The following is a 25652-nucleotide window of genomic DNA, read 5'->3' as shown; positions in this document are numbered from 1 at the left end:
ATAAAAAGTTTATATACCACTTTTATTTAAGAGTAAGACTAGTTAGCATGAGTAGACAAACAAGTAACGTTAGACATACTTGCGCATATTAGATATTAAAATGAGTATTTACATTGACGTAGAACGTATTATCATATATTAACCAAGTATATTTATATTTATATACACATATATATATATATATACTTACGGCAATGATTCTTGAACCACATTGGGAGTTCTCAATCTGACACGTGCCACTAGTGTACACCTGGCGTCGGTCGCAGGAGAGCGGAGAGCAGGTGTCGATTGCAAGTGACGTCACTTGCAGAGGAAGTGCAGTTGACTGAGCGTGCAAGTCTGAGAGTGCAAGTGACGTCACTTGCAGCGGAAGTGCAGTTGACTGAGCGTGCAAGTCTGAGAGTGCAAGTCTGCAGCCAGACGCTATTGGATTTTTTTAAATGCATGGAATATCAGTTTTTTTATTAATGTTTTTACTCTACAGTTGTGTAGTTGTGTTAAATTATATACATTTTTATTTATTAATTAAAATTCATATTTAATTTGATTAAATATTAAATTAAATGTACATGTAAATTAGTAATAATAGTCTATTTATATAATAGCAACATTTTATGTCAAATTCAAATAAAATATCTACTACTCATTTTCATTCATTGTGAAAATATGAAATGTGCCATAGTTTAGTGGAAGATTGCTGCCATCTACTGGAAAACAAACACTTTTGCTATTGAATACTGTAGTTTGTTATTAATCTTACTATTTGTGTTTAATCTGTCTTTGGTTCTATTTTTGTATGACGTTTAACCATCATCAGTCTTTTTTGTATATAATATCCTGAACACAATAATGGGTGTGCAGTAACTGTATAACATTTATGGTCTACTTGTATTTGTTTATAGAGTAGCTAATAAATCGTAATTGGTGAAAGTATATTGTGTATATTATGTATTTTAGTGTTAGGTATCTCATAGATTACTTACTGGTGGGTGGACAACGGTGGAGCGTACATTGGCAGTGGGCTGTCGGGTGCGCTGGGGGCCCGGGGTGGGGGGTGTACTCATAAAGTTTCTTCAAGGTTGGCAGGTCTGGGACTTTAATAACAAACCTACTGAGACATATTGAAGATCAGGTTTTGTTTACAGTTCATCTTCGGAACACAAATTATGATATTTTTGATGGAATCCGAGAGCTCTCTGACCTCTCCCTGGACAGCAATTTAATGAACACTTTCATTTCCCAGAAAGGTAGTTAAAATGTTGTTTAAATAGTCCATGTGACTCCAGTGGTTCAACCTTAATGTTATGAAGCGACGAGAATACTTTTCATGTGCAAACAAATAAACTAAAATTATGACTTGATTCAACATGTCTTCTCTTCCCTGTCACTCAAAAATTATTGAGATTTTAGTTAACATTTTTATTATTTAATTATATATTTATCATTGAGAATATATCTAGATGTAGATCTATATAGATGTAGAATCTTATAGTCTACATCTAAAAATTATCAGTCATCATTGGTACACTTTTTCAGATATTTTTTAGACTCAAATTAAGTTTATATGTATTTATATATTATATAAATAATCTATTCCCCTAAACTTTTAGACAAAGTCTAACAGTCTTTACTAAAATGTCCTGTTATTATTTGTATGTGTGCACTTCTGTGATTGTAGCCTGTAAACGGGACTTTTATTTTGGTGTGGTGGTGTGACGTCATAAGGCTGCGCCACGCTCCTGCATGTGTTGTGATCATAGGTTGTGATTCGGCTGGAGAAAGGTTTGTGTTTTAAGCGTTTAAAGTGTTTTAAACTATAGAAACCATCTTCAAAGTTTAACAGGCGACGCAGATAGAATTATTTATTAAATGTAACATTGCATTGCTTTATCTAACACTTATTAACGTTGTGTGAGTAAAGTAACAATGAATTATCTCTATATCCTGAATCAGTTCATCATATAAACATGAATTCAGTCTCTGGCGGGTAGAGATGAGAGATCCGGAGGTTTATGAGTCAATTACTTTGGAAAATGATTTCTGATCTCGATTTCTACAATCATTGAATAATAAAAACATGTAGTGTCTGTATAATTTGTTTTCTTTTATTAGTTTGTAGTGCTAGTTTTGAGTGTTACTGAGGCTGTGCTGATACTGAACTTGAGCTGTTTGAGACACGCTCAGAGTTTAGTTTGACTTATTTTTCTTACTGTTAATTATTCTCGTCTTAAACAGGACAAACACACAGAAAAAAACTCCTGGTGAAGCGACTGATATCCACATGACACAATATTATAAAGATGGCCTTTATTAAAGAGGAGAGTGAAGACATGAAGATTGAAAATGTATTCAGTTTGAAACATGAAGAAACTGAGGAACAAACAAAGAGAGAGGAGAGTGAAAAAATGAAGATTGAGGAAACATTCAGAGTGAAACATGAAGAAACTGAGGAGCAAACAGGTTGGTTTCATTCTCAGCTGAACTCAGTCATTTGATCCTTATTCAAATCTCCAGCTCTACAGTAATGAATTATATTTTTGAAGAATGTCTTGTGAATGTCCTCAATCCTGCTGGTTGGAGTAAAATTAGTCAAGTCTACATGCTCGCAGATCCTCTCATAACAACCAAAGCTTACGCTCGATGTAAATAAGAGATTTGTTGTGCCGTTAGATTTATTGATTATAGAGGGAGTTTCTGTCGATCGCACTATAACGGCTGCACTGCTTGCCTTCTGTCGTCTAAACTACGTTCCCAATTAGAAGAAAAGGTTTCTTTTTCATGCTTCTCAGGAGGACCAACGTCAAATGCTTTTAATTGAGTGAATCCGCTGTTGTTCTGCGAGTCACTCCTGCAATGGCCATGATCAACACTCTACACACACCTTGGCAATAGAATTGCAGTGGCTAGTCATTTTATGTCATTTTACATTCATTAGTTGAGTAGAGTCATGACTTCAGAAAAAATATCAGTTCATAAACATGTTTTATATTAGATGAGGGAAATCCACATGCGTTACGGACATGGCGGAAAAAAGACGCAAGATTTTGGAAGACAAAATGTTTTGTAGACAGAAGCAACAATATCAACCGAATGGAGAAGGGTTTGCTCCACAGAACATAAAACATCAATTTTATGTCAGTTTTCGCATTTCGGAGGAGAAATCAATGTTACGTGTGATGCAGTGGCGGCTACTGGTCTGTCAGAGAGGGGAAGCTCATTTTCGGCCTACATCATAAAATTGTCTATTTATTTAAAAGTAAATTCTGCCCTACGTTCCTTTTCAAGAAAATGGTCTGTGACCCTGTCGTACCAACTAGGAGTCTTTTCAAGTGACTTGACCAGTGTCCTCTCAATGGCCAGCAGAGCTAGGCTGCTTAAACGGCCTTGGCCCATTGTGTTTCGGGTGTAGGACTTGAGTCGCTTTAAACAGGAGAAGCTCCTTTCTACACCTGCAGATGTAGCTCCAATTGTTGCCACTAATGAGAACAGTTTGTAAAGCTGAGGCATTGCACTGTCCAACTCCATGTCTTTAAGGAACACCAAGTAATCACACAGCTTTCCCCTGTTACCCTGAAAGTCCTGATCTGAATACAGGACTTGAAGTTCTACTAACGTTATATGAATGAATGAAGGAATGAATGAATGAACGATCTAAAAAAAATATTAAACTCTGTAAAACTGAAACAAGGAATGTGGTGTATAATTGTGTGAAATGTATGATGAAAATCAAGCAATTTCGCCAAGCAAATATCAAAGAAATAGGTTGCAGCAGTTTTTATTTCGACTGAACTTGAGAAATCCGCGATGGGACTGAGCGCGAATAGCTTCAGTGATTCCTTATAGTACAGAATCGTTGTCAGTCAAAAGGAGATGCAGTCTTTTGACAGACCCTCCAATCATCACGCAGAAGCTCGGAGTCTGGGCCAGCCCACTCCCCATTCACCCCCAGAGGCGCTGAGCGTCCGTGGGTGGGACATAATCGCAGCGTTTATCCAATGACCGTCTAGTTTCGAAGCGCTGAAAAAAACGTTCAAAGCAGCCCCATTGAAGTCAATGGACGCTGGGCTTCAATAGGGAAATGCACTGTGACGCTGCGGGAATGTATGAGAAGGAAATCGAGTCAGCCGACCTGCTATATGTAACTGATTCTGAACGAACTCGTCTTTGAGATGAATGTTTTCTAACGCATTTTTAGTCAATAAAATGTTAATACAATAGTACATATTTGACCATTAATTTTGTGACATTATAAGGGAAGCCGAGCTTCCCTTGCAGTCTTAAAGAAATCGCCACTGGTGTGATGTGACCTTAAAGTCCCTGTAAAGGCAACTCTGAGATTTGTTTCTAAACACATTATAAATGTTAGAAATGTATTGCTGAAACACATTACAAAGACTGTGAACTATGAAGTACTGAATTCAGAAGTTAGACCGTTAAACAGTTTTTCACCATTGCTGTGTTCAGGATTTTCTGGGCGGGGCTAAAACGGTGGCTCGATGACGCACTGGAGCCACTGAGCCTGGCTCCTCCCCTAACACGGTCATAACTAGAGCACATTCGCATCAGTTCGATCGCGAGTTACTGTTAGTACTGTTAGTTACTATAGTCAACAACTTATATAACAGCTTACAAAACAAAAACGATGAAGAGGTGGATTAATTTTGTGAACAGCAACCTTGATGGAGAGCTGTGGATCATCACCGACACCTGCCTCTGCAGTGACTTTACACCGGATCATTTTACAAACTTTCACCGGAGACAACTGGGATTCACTGAAAATCCGCTGCAGAACCGACTATCCCCCGCCCAGGCCTTCATCCTCCCGTCCCGCCGACATCTGGTGCGTCGTGATCATAGACGCTCGTGATCAGTGAGTGTTGTCTTGTGTGCTACTGCCGCTTTCCCGCGAGTGGGCGTGGTTTCGGCGCCGACAGCGGACACACCCCCAGCGTTTGAGAGCAGAGAATGCTGCTCATTTTTTCAGGTTTTTGATAAGCTATTTTATGTACTTCCCGGATTTTTTTATGATTCAAATTTGGCTGGGTGGTTAATAACACATTTATCTGTGGTGTGAGGAACTCAGAACACGTGTTTAGTTTTGACTTTACAGGGACTTTAAAGTGGGATTTATCCGATTATGGAAACGCGTATAAAAATCTTTAAAGATTTTAAAGAAATTCATCTAGTGAGTATTTAATATGATAATCAGGTATTTGATCATATATAAATATAAAACACTGATTATCTCTTCATCACAGCACCTGTTAGTGGGTGGGATATATTAGTCAGCAAGTGAACATTTTGTCCTCAAAGTTGATGTGTTAGAACAGGAAAAATGGGCAAGCGTAAGGATTTGAGCGAGTTTGACAAGGGCCAAATTGTGATGGCTAGACGACTGGGTCAGAGCATCTCCATAAACTGCAGCTCTTGCGGCGTGTTCCCGGTCTGCAGTGGTCCGTCATCTAGCCATCACAATTTAGCCAACTTTGAGGACACTGGGTGCTTCTCAATTCTTATTTGTGCATCCTCGTTTCCTTTCCTCGCCTCCTTTCCTCGCGTCTTAGCTCCACCCCTTTAGGATGCGAGGGAAGGATGCTAGGAAAAGACGTGAGGACGGAGGAATTTAATCCAGTGAAATGATATATCCTCGCTCCCTTTAGCGTCACTTCAAAGCGTAAAATCTAAAAATGACTCTACACCGCTGGATTTAGTTTGCATATCGGGATTCTTGAAGATTTGAGATAGCTATTTATATTGTAATAGTTTCAACCCCTACAAAATACCACATTTGTCCATATTTTATTTAATATTACCAGTTATTAATAACAACTATTTATTCCCAGTTATTAACTGTTGTTTATAGTATTACAGTTTGTTTCTTTCATTTTCTTGTGCTTTGATATGATTCTGCAACTGTCAGTAATCATATTTGACATACATTTGTGTCAATAAACTGTGGCAAGATGTGAAGGGGGAGGAGAATTAATACGTGTCTCACGTTTAGTTGATAAAACACTTCCTCAAAGGATACACCCGTGTATCCTCGCTCATGACTCCTCAGGAAGCCTCCTCGATCCTCGCCTCCTCGCGGTGCAATTAGAGAATTGAGATGTCCTACAAGATGGCTGAGCTCGGACGGTTTCCGGGTCATAGGATGGAGGACGGAGGAGTGAGGAAACGAGGAGGGATATTGAGAAGCACCCAAAGTGTTCACTTGCTTCCTATTATATCCTACCCACTAACAGGTGCTGTGAAGAAGAGATAATCAGTGTTATTCACTTCACCTCATAATGTTATGCCTGATCGAGGTATATTAGGGTTGCCACCTTCAGTGTGGCAAAATAAGGGACACCCCTAAAAAACAATTGCATAAAGAACAGTAATAAAGAATACGTCATGAAATGATTATTTCAACATTGACAACTTGGCAGCTCAATAATAAACCATAAGAAAACATGAGATCAAGTAGCCTATGTGAACTTGCAACAGAACACATTTTATATTATTTTAGATTTTATTATTTTATTTATTTCTAAAGAACTCTTTAGTAGCCTATTTGGTGCACTTTAAAGGGATAGTTCACCCAAAAGGAAAATTCTGTCATTTACTTGCCCTCATGATGTTCCAAACCTGTATGAGTTTCTTTGTTCTGCTGAACACAAAAGAAGATATTTTGAAGAAAGTTTGTAACCAGGCTGCTTTGGGGCACCATTGACTTCCATAGTAGGAATTAATCTTCCAATGTGTTCCACATAACAAAGAAATGTATACATTTTTGGAACAACTTGAGGGTGAGTAAACGATGACAGAATTTTAATTTTTGGGTGAACTGTCCCTTTAAGCAGTCACTCTGAACCAGTAATCACTTTTTTGAATTTTAAAAATTTATTTTATTTTATTCATTTACTTAAATGATGACTATATTATCGTGTAATTATTTGTCCCATTTTTATCTAAATATTTTTTTAAATGTCATAAACTTTATATGAGACCGGTCTGTCAGCGCTGCTGCTTTAAGTCAGTCAGTCTGAGCAACTGAAATGCTTCTCATAAAGTGTGCAGTTGGCCTGAGGTTCATCATGAGTTACTGGACAGACCCATTGATACCTTTTTGATATTCAGCTCTATATCTGGAGATCTTGCGTTCAAACGGTGGACGTGACGCGAGCTCGACATGTTTTAAAAACCGTGCAAGTTTACAGCGCATGTTCTCGAGACTCCGCCGCTATGGCAACAAAGCCGCTAAAACGCAATCACGCACAAATGAGCTTCTCTACTACTTATTGTGAAATTGATTTCTTTATATTTGCTATCAGTATTCTCCACACTGCAAAATCCGTATGTGTTTATTGAACTATGTGTGGACCTATGTAAAATACGGGACAAATCGCGTCCCGTATTGGTTTGATACGGTACGCGTCATTTTGCTTGTAAATACGGGACGATTCCGTATTTAACGGGGCGGGTGGCAACCCTAGTGTATATATACATGGGGGAGAGCGGGGCACAACCAAACACTTTTTGACTTTCTCAGTTTGTCTTGGAGTTCAGAGTATTTATTTTTTCCCACATTAATTTCACACATGTATAGTACAATTATGAATATATAAATATAAATAATATTAAATAAAATAATAGCATTTTTTTAATCATTAAAAATATATACATTTTTGAGTTTGGCAACAAACACACTGCTAAATACAGCTTAAAAGCATAGTTAAAAACATAATAATAATGAATCATTTATGAACATTGACTCCCAGTCATTATTCACCCTTTTCTCATGGTTTCTCAAAATAATTCATGAAAGTATAGAGTTCTAGTAGGGGCTCATTGTAACCAGTGTTGGGTAAGTTACTCTAAAAAAGTAATGAATTACTAGTTACTAATTACATCTTCAATAGTGTAATTAGATTAGTGTACAAATTACTCTCTCCAAAAAGTATTTAATTACTAATTACTTTCTAAATCCTATATCAACCTCGACCAGTTAAGTGATTCAAGGATGGACATGAAACGGCTTTTTTAATTCATTCAAAGAAATAATATAAAAATACATAAATATTCTTATTAACTGACCAAAGTCTTACAAATGTGAGAAGGATACATAACATCAAAATTTAAAGTCTAACTTTAAAATGCGTAATTCGACTATTGTATTTTATATATAATACTTATATATAATATATATATACTTAGTAAGTAGTACTAGTTACACCCAACACTGATTGTAACGCAGTGTTAAAACACACCCCATCTGTGCAGCTGGGATTTAAACCCGCTCGTGTATTCTGCTGGTTAGATCAGCATTAAAGAACTCTCTCAACAAAATAACAGATATAAGAAATATCAGATTTGTCTTATTTTAAACAAACACAAAAAACAGAGATGAAATCAGAGATGAAAAATTCACAAGAAATCAGAAATTAAAAATAAACTTAAGTAAGAAATGTACTTTTGCTATGGTTAAATAAATGTTCAGTGATATCTTCCAAAGATTTTTTATTTTGGCGCATTTTTTTTCTCTAAATAATGTTGATATGGCAACTAAGTTTCGTTATCCTGGCATGTGTGGAAAGTGTTAAACCATGTGTGTTACAACTAGGGGTGTAACGATACACTCGTGTCACGATTCGATACGATATGTATCCCGATATTTTAAGCCAAAATAAAGAGGGTTTTTTTATTTTTACTTTTTTATTATTATTAAAATAGTATTATTATTAGTGTATTATTATCAGGACCCACAAATTATTCCCCATTGCATTAGTATACATTATATTCAACATTATATATAGTCGTTTAATGTAATAATGTCACTGAAACACGTAAACTTAAATTTTTCCCCTCACGCATTACTCACGCTTTAAATGCCGGCAGCATTCTCTCCCAGTGCTCGCTGTGTCCAGCCTCTAACCATACTTATAAGAATGAACCATCTAAAATGCTTTGAATAATCATACTACTAAAACTAAATGTGATCTCACTTTGAAGAGTGCTGTTCTGGCAGCGCGTGCACTTCAGGTGATCAATGCAATTACAGTTCTAATCGCAAGACAACGTGTCAAAATGACCAAAACATAGACACAAATTAAAATCAACAGTGCTTTAATTTCAGGAAGGTCTACTGACATCAATAATACAGCCGACAAATTAATCGAATAAAGTAATGAAATGTAAAATAACGCTCCATAGTTTTCATTGTATAATTGATAGATTAATGCTTATTAAAGCTAACATTTTTAATTCAAGAGCTGTGAATATTTACTCTTTGCCTTTTGTTTGATTCACATTAATGGCTCAATCGTCAGCAGGTTTATTAGACTGCTGCCCCTTTAAGACCGAATGCAGATCTAATAATATCATATTCTCCCATTTCTCCAAACTATTTACGCCCATTTAAGACATAAACTGTGTTTAATTGACTACTCTCCAATCTGGTCAGTTTGACATAGTCTATTTGTTGTGTATTTGATGTTTTAGACGCACACACAAAGCCTAGCATAATGTGCAAGTCAGTCTGTTTCACACACAGTGCGCGCACGCACACAAGCCGCCTTGAAGTTGGAAACAGCGTCTCTTCCGTGGATTATTGTGCATTTCTTTTTATCACCAAACACGTCCTGCATTTTAGCAACAGTAGACACTGCCTTTTACAACAATCACTAATTCTGACGTTAAGTTTAGGTTTAGGGAGAAATGACGCGCTGCTGTGAAAGGAAGGAAGTTGCACTCGACGGAACACGGCTAGTTTATAATAGTTTTACCTCATATCTCTCTCTCTTTTAATATTATCTCGTATATAAAACGACTGGCAGATATAGAATTTGCTACGTCTATATATCAATAATAAATAGTATGTGTATTTTCTTCATTTCTCCAGTACCGACAGCAGAACGATAGCGTCAGAGCTTATCAATACTGCGGTCTTTCATAATTTAGCACCGGGGCTCATTTAATAACGGGTTTCAGTACCCATCCCAAGTAATGAGTTTAGGTGTTGGGGTGCAGAGCCAGTGAATGTTCTGTGGGCAAACATCAGTGCCTTGTATTTGATGCTAGCGGCTATTGGTATACTGGATCAGTTACAGAAGTTTGACAGAGCATGCTGGAAGGCCTGCAAAGAGAGCATTACAATAGTCCAGTTTGGATAGAAGAGGAGCTTGTACAAGGAGTTGTGTAGCATGCTCTGACAGGAAGGGCCTGATCCTTCTAACATTGTATAAGGCAAATCTGCAGGACCTGGCAGTTCTAGCAATGTGGTCTGTGAAGTTCAACTGATCATCAATCTCAACTCCAAGGTTCATGGCTGTCCAGGATTGAGTTATGCTTGATGAACCCATCCAAATGGAGAAGTTGTGAGGAAGTGCTGGTTTGGTCGAGACCACAAGAAGTTCTGTCTTTGCAAGGTTGAGTTGAAGGTAGTGGTCCTTCATTCAGCAAGAAATGTCTGCAGGCTGAGCAGCTACCGTCGGATCATCTGGTTGGGATGAGAGGTAGAGTTGTGTGTCATCAGCATAGCAGTGATAGGGAAAAACATGTTTCTGAGCGAGAGAGCCTAATGATGACATGTAGATGGAGAAGAGAAGTGGTCCAAGCACTGAGCCTTATGTGCTTCATGCTGTGACTTAGACACCTCACCTCACCCCTCCATGACACCCTGAACGACCCACCTGATAGGTAACCACTTGAGTGGTAAACAAGTAATGATTTGGTCAACACATTAAACATTTAAAATGGATAATATTCATTGTTTTAAAGTACTGGAAACGTGTGAAGCACTTGAAAGTGCTTGAATTTCAATCAATGAACCCTGAAATGAATAATGTAAAAACATTTGACTATTTCCGCCACAATACCATGGTTACAGTTAGCGTTATTATATTAATTTATGGTGAATGTTGGTGAAAGCTTGCACGTTATACTTCTTATACCTTACATATTTCTTATACCTCTTCATGGGCTCAACATTTCATTCAGTAAACTTAAGCTTTGTTGAATCATGTTTCATGATTGCGTTAGTTTGCATGTACTTGATCAAAGCTTCTATCACTTCTTCTTCATCTGTGTTTTGATCCAGAGGTTCTGTACTGATTCAGAAGATGTCATAGTGTCCCCTACCGTATACCAGTGAAAATATAGACGGCCAGAAAATTCTGTCAATGGTGGGAAAGCATTGTCATAAATGATAGAAAATCTCATCAATGAAAGGAAAAGAGTTAATCACTTCTCCTGGGTGATATAGATTTTCTGATAAAACAAAAATACGATCTGAACCGTGCCTTTTGACTGGTTAATTTGTCTAGTGTGATCACTCCGTACTGCGCCCTGGCCCGCTTGTAGAGGTGGCACGGCTCGCTTGTGCGCGTGTAGTGTGATCGCTGACCACGCCGGTGCACAGAATAGCTACTATTGTGTGAGCTACTGTTATCATTCCGACAGCAAACATTCCAGGGCTCGACATTAAGCCTGTTCACACGCAACATTCTCACCAGTATTTAATCAGCTTTGACATATTTAAATATGCATATTTGTACCTTTTTATAAAGGTCATTTTCCCATAATCTTATTAAATATAGGATATGCTTCAGCTCTCCTTTTATATTCTTAAATTTGATCTATAAATTAAATTAGAATAAGACACTATAGGCTGTTACCAATCAAATTAAATCATTTACACTGAAAAATTACAGCTGCATTAAATATTATGAGATTATTTTAAATATTTTTGAATATACAAATAAGAAATGTTGGAAAGATGAAACTAAACCACCAGTAGGTGGCAGCATGTGACTGTCTTAATGAGCGAGTCATTGAGTCGATTCAGTGAAACAGCTGATTCATTCAAGAATTTGGCGGTCGTTTACATAGATATCCATAATAAAGGCTAGATGTCTCGTGCGCGCTGCTGGCCAATGGAGGTCGACGTCCGCACCTAGCGGCCATCTTGTCACAGGCAGCTCGCTCACTCCTAACATTGTTTTCATGGGTGCTTACACTTTTTAAATAACCATAACTTGCAAAATTTTCTACTGATTTTCGAACTGTTTGGTTTGTTATAAATGTCAGAGATGTAGTTATGACACTGCATACTTATGAAAAATTATTCATAATTTGTTCAAGCATCCATAATTATCCATCCATCCATCCATCCATCTTCTTCCGCTTATCCGGGGCCGGGTCGCGGGGGCAGCAGTCTAAGCAGAGATGCCCAGACTTCCCTCTCCCTAGACACTTCCTCTAGCTCTTCCGGGGGGACACAGAGGCGTTCCAAGGCCAGCCGGGAGACATAGTCCCTCCAGCGTGTCCTCGGTCTTCCCCGGGGCCTCCTCCCGGTTGGACATGCCCGAAAAACCTTCCCGGGAAGGCGTTCAGGAGGCATCCGGAACAGATGCCCGAGCCACCTCAGCTGTCCCCTCTCGATGTGGAGGAGCAGCGGCTCTACTCCGAGATCCTCCCGAGTGACTGAGCTTCTCACCCTATCTCTAAGGGAGCGCCCAGCCACCCTGCGGAGAAAGCTCATTTCGGCCGCCTGTATCCGGGATCTTGTCCTTTCGGTCATGACCCAAAGCTCATGACCATAGGTGAGAGTAGGAACGCAGATTGACCGGTAAATCGAGAGCTTCGCCTTACGGCTTAGCTCTTTCTTCACCACGACAGACCGGTACATCGACCGCATTACTGCAGAAGCTGCACCGATCCGTCTGTCAATCTCCCGTTCCATCCTCCCCTCACTCGTGAACAAGACCCCTAGATACTTGAACTCCTCCACTTGGGGCAGGAACTCTCCACCAACCTGAAGTGGGCAAGCCACCCTTTTCCGACTGAGGACCATGGCCTCGGATTTGGAGGTGCTGATCCCCATCCCAGCCGCTTCACACTCGGCTGCAAACCGTCCCAGTGCATGCTGAAGGTCCTGGTTAGAAGGGGCCAACACGACAACGTCATCCGCAAAGAGCAGAGACGAAACCGTGTGGTCCCCAAACCTGACACCCTCCGGCCCTTGGCTGCGCCTAGAAATTCTGTCCATAAAAATTATGAACAGAACCGGCGACAAAGGGCAGCCCTGCCGGAGTCCAACATGCACCGGGAACAAGTCTGACTTACTGCCGGCAATGCGGACCAAACTCCTGCTTCGGTCATACAGGGACCGGACAGCCCTCAGCAAAGGACCCCGGACCCCATATTCCCTCAGCACCCTCCACAGGACGCCGCGAGGGACACAGTCGAATGCCTTCTCCAAATCCACAAAACAAATGTGGACTGGTTGGGCAAACTCCCATGAACCCTCCAGCACCCTGTAGAGGGTATAGAGTTGGTCCAGTGTTCCACGACCAGGACGAAAACCACACTGTTCCTCCTGAATCCGAGGTTCCACTATCGGCCGAATTCTCCTCCAGTACCCTGGCATAGACTTTCCCGGGGAGGCTGAGAAGTGTGATCCCCCTGTAGTTGGAACACACCCTCCGGTCCCCCTTCTTAAAAAGAGGGACCACCACCCCGGTCTGCCATCCCAGAGGCACTGTCCCCGACCGCCACGCGATGCTGCAGAGGCGTGTCAGCCAAGACAGCCCCACAACATCCAGAGACTTGAGGTACTCAGGGCGGATCTCATCCATCCCCGGTGCCTTGCCACCGAGGAGTTTCTTGACCACCTCGGTGACTTCAGCTTGGGTGATGGACGAGTCCTCCTCTGAGCCCCCAGCCTCTGCTTCCCCAATGGAAGACGTGACGGCGGGATTGAGGAGATCCTCGAAGTATTCCTTCCACCGTCCGACAACATCCCCAGTTGAGGTCAACAGCCGCCCATCGCCACTGTAAACAGCGTTGGTAGGGCACTGCTTCCCCCTCCTGAGGCGCCGGACGGTTTGCCAGAATCTCTTCGAGGCCAGCCGATAGTCCTTTTCCATGGCCTCACCGAACTCCTCCCAGGCCCGAGTTTTTGCCTCCACAACCACCCGGGCTGCAGTCCGTTTAGCCTGCCGGTACCTGTCAGCTGCCTCAGGAGTCCCACAAGCCAGCCAGGCCCGATAGGACTCCTTCTTCAGCTTGACGGCATCCCTTACTTCCGGTGTCCACCACCGGGTTCGGGGATTGCCGCCTCGACAGGCACCGGAGACCTTGCGTCCACAGCTCCGAGCAGCCGCTTTGACAATGGAGGTGGAGAACATGGTCCACTCGGACTCAATATCTCCAGCCTCCCTCGGGATCTGGTCGAAGCTCTGCCGGAGGCAGGAGTTGAAGATCTCTCTGACAGGAGACTCGGCCAAACGTTCCCAGCAGACCCTCACAGTACGTTTGGGTCTACCGAGTCTATCCAGCTTCCTCCCCTGCCATCGGATCCAACTCACCACCAGGTGGTGATCAGTTGACAGCTCCGCCCCTCTCTTCACCCGAGTGTCCAAGACATACGGCCGCAGGTCAGATGAAACGACCACAAAGTCGATCATTGACCTACGACCTAGGGTGTCCTGATGCCATGTGCACTGATGGACACCCTAATGCTTGAACATGGTGTTTGTTATGGACAAACTGTAACTAGCACAGAAGTCCAATAACTGAACACCACTCGGGTTCAGATCAGGGGGGCCGTTCCTCCCAATCACGCCCCTCCAGGTTTCACTGTCATTGCCCACGTGGGCGTTGAAGTCCCCCAGTAGAACGACGGAGTCCCCAGTCGGAGCACTCTCCAGCACCCCTCCCAGGGACACCAAGAAGGTCGGGTACTCTGCACTGCTGTTCGGCCCGTAGGCACACACAACAGTGAGAGACTTATCCCCGAGCCGAAGCCGCAGGGAAACGACCCTCTCGTTCACCGGGGTAAACTCCAACACATGGCGGCAGAGCTGGGGGGCTATAAGCAAACCCACACCAGCCCGCCGCCTCTCACCATGGGCAACTCCAGAGTGGTGAAGAGTCCATCCCCTCTCGAGTAGTGTGGTTCCAGAGCCCAAGCCGTGCGTGGAGGTGATTCCGACTATCTCTAGTCGGAACCTCTCAACCTCACGCACAATCTCAGGCTCTTTCCCCGCCAGTGAGGTGACATTCCATGTCCCAAGAGCCAGATTCTGTGTCCAGGGATCGGGTCGTCTAGGCCTCCTCCTTCGACTGCCGCCCGATTCGCTTTGCACCGGCCCCTTATGGTCCCTCCCGTGAGTGGTGGGCCCACGGGAAGGTGTCCCCACGTCGCTCCTTCGGGCTGAGCCCGGCCGGACCCCGCTGGGGAAGGCCCGGCCACCAGGCGCTCGCATACGAGCCCCAACCCCAGGCCTGGCTCCAGGGTGGGGCCCCGGCTGCGCCGTACCGGGCGACGTCACGGTCCTCGTTTTATTTGTCATCATAAGGGTTTTTTGAACTGCTCTTAGTCTGACCCGTCACCTAGGACCTGTTTGCCTTGGGAGACCCTACCAGGGGCATATAGCCCCGGACAACATAGCTCCTAGGGTCATTCGGGTACTCAAACCCCTCCACCACGTTAAGGTGGCAGTTCATGGAGGATGGAGCATCCATAATAATACCCGCGTTAATAACTTTTGTAAGAAACCAAACCATTTGTAAATCCGTCAAGATTTCACTGAGATAAGAGTATTTGTGTTCATGCAGATCACCCGCCTTACATCAGCAACCACAGAGCCCTGCCTGTGACAAGATGGCCGCCGGTGATGACGTTAGAGACTCTGCCGTAAGACATCTAGCCTTTATTATGGATATCTATGGTCATTTACGAATAGGTCATTGAATCTTTGATTCAACCGATTCATTAAAATGCTGAATCATTCAGTAACACGCTGTTGCTGTGAGATGTGTTACTGTTCTGCTGTGATATTTGTTTGGAACTATTTTCGCTGCTGAACTAGAACAAAAACAGTCCATATTGCTTCTAAAATGTAAGTGACTTAATGTTAAACAATTGTTTATGGAACTGGCGTATGAAATCAGTGTCATTTTCAGTCGTGATGGTATTCAGGAAAACAACACTCTTGTTAGTGTAATGTTGCAATCATATGTTATAAATATAAAAACTGCACAATTTTAACTGTGTATGTTAACAGAGTTTCTGTGTGTGTGAGCGGCACTCATTTGTTTTCGATTTTCTCCTCGAGAGGCTGCGCGAGCCTCAACAGCACAACCTTGTCAGTTCGTTTTATATTATCCACTATCGATCGCCACTTACACTAACTGAATGCAGAATCATTATTGCACTTTGGTGATTCCCTATTTATTATTTGTTTTGACGTTTTAGCCAGGATACTTGTCCGTCGGGCAAGTAAAATTCTTTTTCACTTGCCCCTTCAAAAAATCCACTTGTCCCGGACAAGCGTTAATGTCGAGCCCTGATCATTCTATTACTACATGAATAGTACAATTTTCAATTAATTAAACTCATTTGAGTTTATTTAGGTTTATAACAGGTCTGGTTTTCACCTTATTGATGAACAGGAACTGTAGTTTGCTTTTTAAAGCTGCAAATTCGTCCACCAATGTCAGTTCTCTTCTAACAAGCTGATGATCATAACCAGATGTGATAAATAAGGGAGACATACAAAATGTGCAGTGGTGTTTGAAAACCACTGGGTGTATTGAGTATAAGATCTGTAGGCGGGATGGGCAACTCTGGTCCTGGAGGGCCACTATTCTGCAGACTTTAGCTCCATCCTAGTGCTGGGCGAAACCAGTTCATTATTTTGATTTGTGACCGATATGATCTGCCATACCAGTGGGTAGTTGAAACAGCTGCTGTATCTATTCAGTGGCCATGAAGAGCGCTCTGAGTGTATAGACAGCAGTCCTCTATCAACTGCATATTTTCTTACACTAACGGTAATACATTTATAACACAACAATAAATAACTCCCCAAACTAACTCTGTTTAATACTGCAAATACCACTTATAGGCATATGATTTTCATGAAAAAACACGAATGAAATCACGGAATCCAGTCACAAATAGAGCTTACTCTATAAAGTGGAAGGTCACAGAATTTTCTAACCCTAACCCTAACTGTACAATAAATCAGATATCGATACAGACTGCTGTCTGAATATTAAAGCTCATAAAGACAGCTGTTGAAATCTGAAGACTGTTTGTTCTGCCGTGTTTGTTAATAAGTGCTGCGATTTCGTCTACTACTACACGTACTGTTCAGCATCTGCTGTCTCACTATTTGAGAGCACTTGAACTTCATCTGTAGAGTCACAGTCACTTAATGAACATTTCACCGTTTAATTTGATAAAACTATCGACATTTGTCATTTCATATACACAGGAAATCGCAGGTCTTCAAGACAATCCATCAAAATAAAAGTTTGGTATAACATGAGCAAACAAATATATTAGTATTGTACATTAGAGCATACTTCGATTAATGAATGAATGAATAAATCATATACCGTTTGTTAAAACACACAAACTCAAAGGTCTTGATTCCAAGCCGGCAAAATAAAAGCTTTGTCTACCTTGAAATTATAACTTGCACAGTAAAGCATACTTATTATTAGTATTATTATTAATTTATAATAATTAATACAATTTTAATTTCTAAATTGTTAGAATATATAAAAACTGTGATATACCATTAAATTGCCAAAATCCTGCAAAAAAACATGATTGTTGGTCAAACCGCCCAGCACTACTCCATCCTTGATCAAACACACCTGCAAAATTCAACCCAACCCCCAAATTTAACCCCAAATTTAACAAATTTAAAGTCTTCAGGACTGCTTGAAAATGAAAGGCAGAAGTCTTTCATTAAAACTTAACTCTGCAAGACACTGGCCAAAGCTGCCCACCGCTGATCCCTAGGATAGGTTAGGATATATTTAGCATACTACCCTATATCCTGGTATTGATGCTTTAAATGTCTAAATTGTTTTATGTCTGTTTTTGTCCTAGACCTAATGGAACCGAAAGAGGCAAGTCATGAACTTAATGAAAGGGAAGAAGACAGAGACCATTATGATAAACATCATGATTTCAAGACTGGAGAAAGATCGGCACAGGCTAAAAAGACTCCCTCACAAAAAAGAGCTCAAAAGACAGTAATTAAAAGTTATTTCACCTGCCAACAATGTGGAAAGAGTTTCAGACACAAAGGAAATCTTAACGTTCACATGAGAACTCACACTGGAGATAAGCCTTACATCTGCCAACAGTGTGGAAAGAGTTTTAGACATAAAGGAACCCTTGAAGTCCACATGAGAATTCACACTGGAGAGAAGCCTTACATCTGCCAACAGTGTGGAAAGAGTTGCAGAAATAAAGCAGATCTTAACGTCCACATGCGAGTTCACACGGGAGAGAAGTCATACACTTGCCAACAGTGTGGAAAGAGTTACAGAAATAAAGGACATCTTAACGTCCACATGAGAGTTCACACTGGAGAGAAGCCTTACAACTGCCAACAGTGTGGAAAGAGTTTCAGATATAAAGGAAGCCTTAAAGTCCACATGACAGTTCATACTGGAGATAAGCATTTCACCTGCCAACAGTGTGGAACAAGTTTCAGACATAAAGGAAGCCTTAAAGTCCACATGACCGTTCATACTGGAGAGAAGCCTTACACCTGCCAACAGTGTGGAACAAGTTTCAGACGTAAAGGAAACCTTGAAGTCCACATGAGAGTTCACACTGGAGAGAATCCTTACAACTGCCAACAGTGTGGAAAGAGTTTCAGACGTAAAGGAAACCTTGAAGTCCACATGAGTATTCACACTGGAGAGAAGCCTTACACCTGCCAACAGTGTGGAAAGGGTTTCACTGAAAAAAGATACCTTGAAGACCACATGAGAGTTCACACTGGAGAGAAGCCTTACACATGCCACCAGTGTGGAAAGAGTTTCAGACATAAAAGGAACCTTGACAGTCACATTAGTATTCACACTGGAGAGAAGCCTTACACCTGCCAACAGTGTGGAAAGAGTTTTGCTCCAGGTGTAAGCCTTAAAAGACACATGAGAGTTCACACTGGAGAGAAGCCTTACACGTGCCCACAGTGTGGAAAGAGTTTCACTGAAAAAGGAAACCTTAAAAGACACATGAGAGTTCACATTGGAGAGACGTCTTATACCTGCCACCTGTGTGGAAAGAATTTCACTCAAAAAGGAAGCCTTAAAGTCCACATGAGAATTCACACAGAAGAGATGTCTTACACCTGCCAACTGTTTGGAAAGAGTTTCAGACGTAAAGAAAGTTTTGACAGTCACACGAGAATTCATACTGGAGAGAAGCCTCACACCTGCCAACAGTGTGGAAAGAGTTTCAGTGAAAAAGGAAACTTTGAAGTCCACATGAGAGTTCACACTGGAAAGAAGCCTTACACCTGCACTCTGTAGCTGTGTCCCAAAGTGAAGGGCGCGCACTTCGAAGGCCGCACTTCGAAGGCCGCATTTGAAGTGCGATTGCGTCATTGCGGCACTACGAAGGGTGCCCCAATGTGAAGGCTGCACCTCTGAAGGCCGCATTTGAAGTGCGATTGCGTCACAGCAGCGCGACGAAGGCTGCCGCAAGTCGAAAGCGACTCAAAATGCGCCCTCCGTTTCTCAGGCAAAGGAAGGGTACAGCAGATGGGACCTTACCACAACTTCGCAGCCTACCCTATCCCAGAATTCATAGCACACTGGTGATTACAGCATTTGACTGGTCCGCATTCCCGCGGCGGGTTTAAATTTCCCAGTGAAAGACGGTAGCGGTTGGTAAATCAAGTGTAGCCTGGCGCAACCACTTGAACTTGAAGTAAACAAAACGTTTAGTGCATTCGTGGTAGAGCAACCTGGCAAGATAATTTCCCAATTTTAACTAGCATAAGTGTTATTTATTTCTCAACCATTCTCTCAAGAAGAGGAATCAGTCCATTCTCTCCTTTTTTGCTCTTTTCTCTTATTTCTGCACTTTCTTTAAATACAAATTAGATCTGCGTGGGGCTGTTTTTTCGTCCCGCTCCCGCAATAAGATCTATTAAGCACCGCACCCTCCCGCTCGCGCTTCAAATTCACTCCGTGCTCACACGCTATAAATAATTTTATTCCCGAACGATCCAGCTAAATGTAGATTTCGTTTCCAGAATATCTCTTTTAAATGTCCTCTACAGAAAGAGAGAGAGAGACTGGGGATAACAGAAGTAAAAGGCTATGTTGGCCAAGCAATCATTTATTTATTTTTTCTTATAGGCATACTGTCAACACCTAAAATATGTCACAGACAAAAATAGGCTAAATCAAATACGACATCTGTCATTCAAAACTATAAGTCAAAATGCAAATAAACGAAAACTGCTGACATTACTGCAAATTAAAGTATTTAATATGAATGAATGAATGAAGAAATGAATGTCGCTCACTGACGACGGTCCATTATACCGAAAGTCTCCTCCAAAGGCTGAATGTAAAGTCGTGGCCGGGATGCACAGAACAATTTCTCTATATTATTATTATTTTATTTTATGCAAGTTATTTGTAAATTAAACCAAGTAATTGCTGTCTATTGTTAATTTTCGTTAACTTGAAATGTGTAGGCTAAATAAAAGAGAGGTTGTTTTGTACATTCTGTTTATTTTTGTAATGCAAGTTATAATTTGTAGAAATTCATATGTTCATGCATATATTTTCTTGTCATGTAAATTAAAATGTGGAAATGAAAATAAATTGGTCTATACATTACTTAAAGTACTTTTTACCTATTTTTATCTAATAGTTATTTGAACTATTCATAGGCCTACAATAAACATCAGAAACAACAGAAATTTTAATTAACAGCTGAAACAGAAGAACACATTTCTACACTTTCATTGAGCTGAGCGGGAGACGCTGGTGGAGCTGGACCGGGATGGTAATGCACAATAGAAACCCTGGTAAGGCCTGTGCCAGCGGGACATCATCCTCTTCTGGGATGAGCGCATATTTCCACTGTCCGCAGGTTTGCGGGGCTGAATCGGTCGACGCTGGCATGTCATAAAAAGTATAGCTACAATTGCATCTGAGATGATGTGAGTTGAATAAAAATAAAATAAGTACTTAAATAAAGACTTGGACGTAAATATATAAATGTTTAAAATATATTGTAACAGTTACATTTAACATAATAAATAAACAATAGTTCCAACTTAACGATTAAATATTTAACCATATATAGATTTACGTGCTTATGGTCCGGTCTCCCATCATCGCAGGCTTTGAAGCATCTCAAAATCCAATAAAACATATAAAAAGCAAAAAAAAATAAAAAATTCTGCTCCATTTCTCTATTTAAAATCTCCTCACGAACGTCCGCTCAGTTGTCACACACCTGCTACAGCCCATTCAACGACGCTCGGTTCAGTGTTGCCAAGTCTGGAATTGGGAAGCATTTACTGTTGATGTGGGTTGTTTTGTTTGTAGCCTATCGTCCACAGGTGTAAGTTGTCTTTACTTTAGCAATATTTGTACTGGGCGCCCCCCGCGTTTTGGCATATGCTGGCCCATTTTGGCCGTGATTCCGCTACTTTTGATTAGCAATTGGAGGGGTTTTGTTGTGCAGACCTGGCAACACTGTCCCTCGGTTCGCCCTTCATGCACTTCTAAGGCGTGGCCTGGTCTGGCCTTCGAAGTGCACGGCCTTCGAAGTGCGCACCCTTCACTTTGGGACACAGCTTGAGTGGGAATGTCTTCACACGGAAAGTAAGCCTTAGGGAACACATGAATATTCACACCGGAGAAAAGCCATGTGATCAATTTTGAAAGAGTTTCAGATGTAAAGATAACCTTAATGCCTCGTTCAGACTGCACAATTTTCAAACTTGTCGGATCACTGCTCTTTTCACACTACATGACTATCTGGGGTAGCATTCAGTCACTGCTGTGTACTGTATTCAGTAGCATTTGTTTGAATTAATCATGGGTTAATTTATTTTATTCTTAATAAAAATACACAAAACAATAAGACACTCGCTTGTATTACACACACCTTTATTGCAAAATGAATAATAACTTAACACACCATGCAAAAACTAAACAAAAGCACTTATGAAACACCTTTAAAGTGCATTTATTAACAAAACGAACCACTGCACACATCGTGCAAGTATCAAACAAGAAATTATATTTAAAAAAAATCACTATTCGTTAAATAAATAGCCTGCCTTTTTCAGCAAAAAAAAAAAAATCACCGACAACCATCGAATATGAAACGAACGAACATCAAAAACTTTGTTAAATAAGGTAGCCTACCCGATTAATCACTGGACACGTAACTGGAAAAAAAAATATATATATAAAAATTAAACTCACGTTAAGCTGTTAAAAAAAAGAGGTAGGCCTATTAACTGCATACACCGTACAAAAAAATTATAGACTAAATGAGAAACAATAAACGAAAAACCTTCATTTTAAATCGCAACAGGGAACAAAACGTGATCACACTGCTTGTTGCATACATTCTTACGTATTCCTGGCCAGAAAAGCCAACATATTTACCATTTCTGGTTTCAAAAGAGATCTTGTTGGGGTGATTGTTTCCCATCGTGCTGAACACTCTCTCGGATGCGCAGCTTGTTGCACAAACACAAAGATATTTTTTGGCTACTTTTGCCAAAACGGGGAGCCTACTTTGATTTTCTTTCCACCACACCAGAGGATCTGTCTCAGCATTAATGGAGGACTTGGGCTCCTGAACATAAGTTGCGATTTCAGTGAGCACCCTTTCTGGAACAGTCAGTGTTGATGCAGCGCCTGTTTTTCTTTTTAATAAACTTGCCAGTGTTTTCCTCTTGTGCGGCGGCTCCTCGGCGCTTTCATCCTTATTTCCCCCTTCCTGTTCTGTCACGGGTTGCGCTGACTGTTCTCTCCTACCCAAAAGGACCGCTTCTTCCTCAATTATCCTCCTAGTCTCATCAACATTTGGATCGTAGTTACCCCGGTAGCGCGGGTCCAGAAAAGTCGCCTTGCGCATAAGCTCCTTGCTTTCTTCAGGCAGCGCTTCATATTTCTCTACTAAAATAGCTATGATGCCGGCTTTTAGGCTGGCTGTCAGTTGTCCATCCTCATTTGATGGGGCCAAAGTGTCCTCTTTAATGAGATGCAGCATAGGCAGAAGCGATGACACGGAAACATAGTTCTCGTCGGACAGGATGTCGGTGAACTCGCTTACTGGTTTCAGCGCTTTATTTACCGATTGCAAAACATCCTCGTCTTGCCATGTGATGCTCACATTTGCTTTACGGTCATCTGCAAGTACTCGATTGATGGCCGGCCTCTGCTCTAGCATCCTATCAATCATTTTCTGCTTCTATCCCCGGCGAGTTGCACAGTCCTGAGAAAATAAAAACATTTGTTATAGCCAGTCGTTATAACCAGTCGTTTAAAAATGCAATATTACAATCACTATTAAAACATATACAAATATTAATAATTAAAAACATGGTTTATTATAATTATTTATTATCATTGTTTTAATGTTTTTTTGTTTGTTTGTATGTTAACAGATGCTTTTGTCACAAACTATTTGAGGCTACAATAAACTTACCGTCACCAGCGAGTGTTCAGGAAGGCCAAGCTCGGCTTGGGCTTTTTGCAGTTCCCTTCTCCTTCTCCAGCTGTGGGAGAACATGCTGTTTATTGCACGACACACAGCTAGAGCACGGTCTGTGCGGGCTTTCTCTGTCTTGTCGATTGTGTTGGACACAGCTAGGTTTAGGTTGTGCCCAAAGCAGCTTAACCAGGGCCAGCCTAAATTACGAACAGCTGCTTTTACATTAGCTCCACTGTCCGTTGTGATACAAGATATTTTATTGTTGTCTAATCCCCAATCACTTAGGGCCTCCTGCAAAGCGTCGGCCAAGTTAGCTGCAGTGTGATCCTCTGGCAAAAAACTAGTTTGTAGGCATTTTGATTGTAGTCCCCATTCAGTATCAATAAAATGGACAGTCAGAGACATATAAGGGGTCATCTTTGTGCTCGACCACATGTCCGTGGTGAGTGAAAAATGCTCAATAGTTGAAATAACGTTTTGCAACTCACTCCGGACACGGTTGTAGGCACGTGGGACAGCTGTTTTGGTGAAATAGTAACGCCCTGGCAGTTCATATTGGCTGTCGAGTGTGGTTATGAGGTCTCTGAAAGATTGCTTTTCAACAGTATTAAAAGACACCATTTCCTTGCATATGTATTTCGTCACTGCGTCAGTGCACGTGTTCCACCTCGCACTGTCCCTTTTATATTTTGTGCATCGCGCAAATGCACCACTTATCGAAGGCTGTGTTTGTGTGTCAGGCTTTTGTGGTCGATTTTTTTGCCGCTGGACCCATCTTGGCCGCTTCATTTTTGTGGTGTGCTTGAAGATGTGCGTGTAAATTCGAAGTGTTACCTCCGGATGCTGCCACTTTCATCAGGCAAAGTTTACAGGTTGCCTCGTTAACGTTTTCAGGTTCCCTGTTGGCATTTGATTTGAATCCAAAATATTTCCAAATAGGTGCTTTTGCATTTCGCTTTGAAACAAGATCTTCCGCCATCCTTTGCCAGTTAGCTCACCTCACTCTCCTCAAATGATAAATGAAACCGGACACCTTTTGCTTTACTGCAGCGCTCGTTCCGCTTACGCTAAATTACGAAGGCACGTAATCACTAACTGAATTAAGTGCTTTATTGCTATAGGCTAAAACTTCAACATGACGGGGACGGTGCCGGTTGTCAAGTGCAATGACCGGTAGGTGGGTTAAACACTGTGTATCACCGGTAACACCGACTATCGCAACAAGCCTATCACCCACAACTCTCTCTGGTGTGCAAACTATGTTTCACAACCAAACACACGTGAGATGTGACAAGTAAACAATGCAAGATCACACGTGCATCAGACCGGAGTATTCGCGTGAGACTGGAATTGTTATTAAAAATGATTAACTGCAGAAAGTTTGCCATCCAAATTGTCTGTGCACTGATTTGCAGCAAAAAGGAGAAAAAGAAAAAAAGATTATATTGGAGGAAATGGTTGGGGAGACAGGGAGCAAGGATTGTGTTCTCCAAAGAGAGTTTGAGGTAAAAAAAAATATATTTTGCAATTTGCTGCTGCTGCTGAACAAGCAAATGTTTGTGCTTTGTTTCTGTTTGATATAATTGTAAATATATCTATTAAATACTGATATTCTAGTCTATAACTCCTCCCTGAACCTCCCGCTGTCCTGTATCTTGCTCTCTCATTGGCTGTCGGTCATCGCCAATGTATTTTTCAGTCAAAACATTTCACACAGCAGGTGTTTGAATCGCAGACAGGTCCAGATATTTAGCATGCCAAATGACTCATGACTCATCTGCTATTTCTCTCTGATTGCAATTTCGCAAAACCTGTCTGTGAGTGAAAATCGGGGCTAAAATCAGGCAGTGTGAACTCGGCATAAGTTTCACTTGAGGATTCACTGGAAATAGAATTTGTAGACTTTTTTATTTTGCCAAGAGATCTGTTATTTCTCTGGCTGCTCTGGACTCACTGGTTGGGTTTTATAGGCTGCTTGACCAAAGAAATTACTCACATTACCAGAAAAACAGGTTTATGTTTAATACCTTGTGCTTAAATGCGGCACAATATACCCTTGAACATATGCATCAGTGGAAAACAGAGAAACTTGTCTTGTAGAGAACTTGTGACTTGTATCATATGCATTATCATAAAACCAACATCATGCTAC

At 41.3% G+C, this 25652-nt stretch overlaps 1 protein-coding gene across 2 annotated transcripts; it reads left to right on the top strand.

Moving 5' to 3' along the window:
• Window positions 1-1696: 1696 nt before the first annotated feature.
• LOC307126852 (uncharacterized protein) lies at window positions 1697-25652 on the top strand. 2 transcript variants are annotated; one of them, XR_013816552.1, is made up of 5 exons: window positions 1697-1782; window positions 2236-2460; window positions 17894-19328; window positions 21624-21831; window positions 24678-25652. XR_013816552.1 is itself a non-coding variant. In XM_079817648.1 (3 exons), the coding sequence occupies exons 2-3, from the start codon at window positions 2301-2303 to the stop codon at window positions 19330-19332; spliced, it is 1599 nt and encodes a 532-aa protein (XP_079673774.1). In that variant the 5' UTR covers window positions 1697-1782; window positions 2236-2300; the 3' UTR covers window positions 19333-21186. The 2 variants fall into 2 exon arrangements, 1 of the variants encoding a protein (XP_079673774.1); XM_079817648.1 differs by lacking the exons at window positions 21624-21831; window positions 24678-25652 and having other exon boundaries at window positions 17894-21186.

The sequence above is a fragment of the Gobio gobio genome, assembly GCF_949357685.1.
Source record: "Gobio gobio genome assembly, chromosome: 5".
Taxonomy (NCBI): domain Eukaryota; kingdom Metazoa; phylum Chordata; class Actinopteri; order Cypriniformes; family Gobionidae; genus Gobio; species Gobio gobio.
Note: the sequence above shows the minus strand (reverse complement) of the source record. Positions and strands in the feature narration are given on the sequence as shown.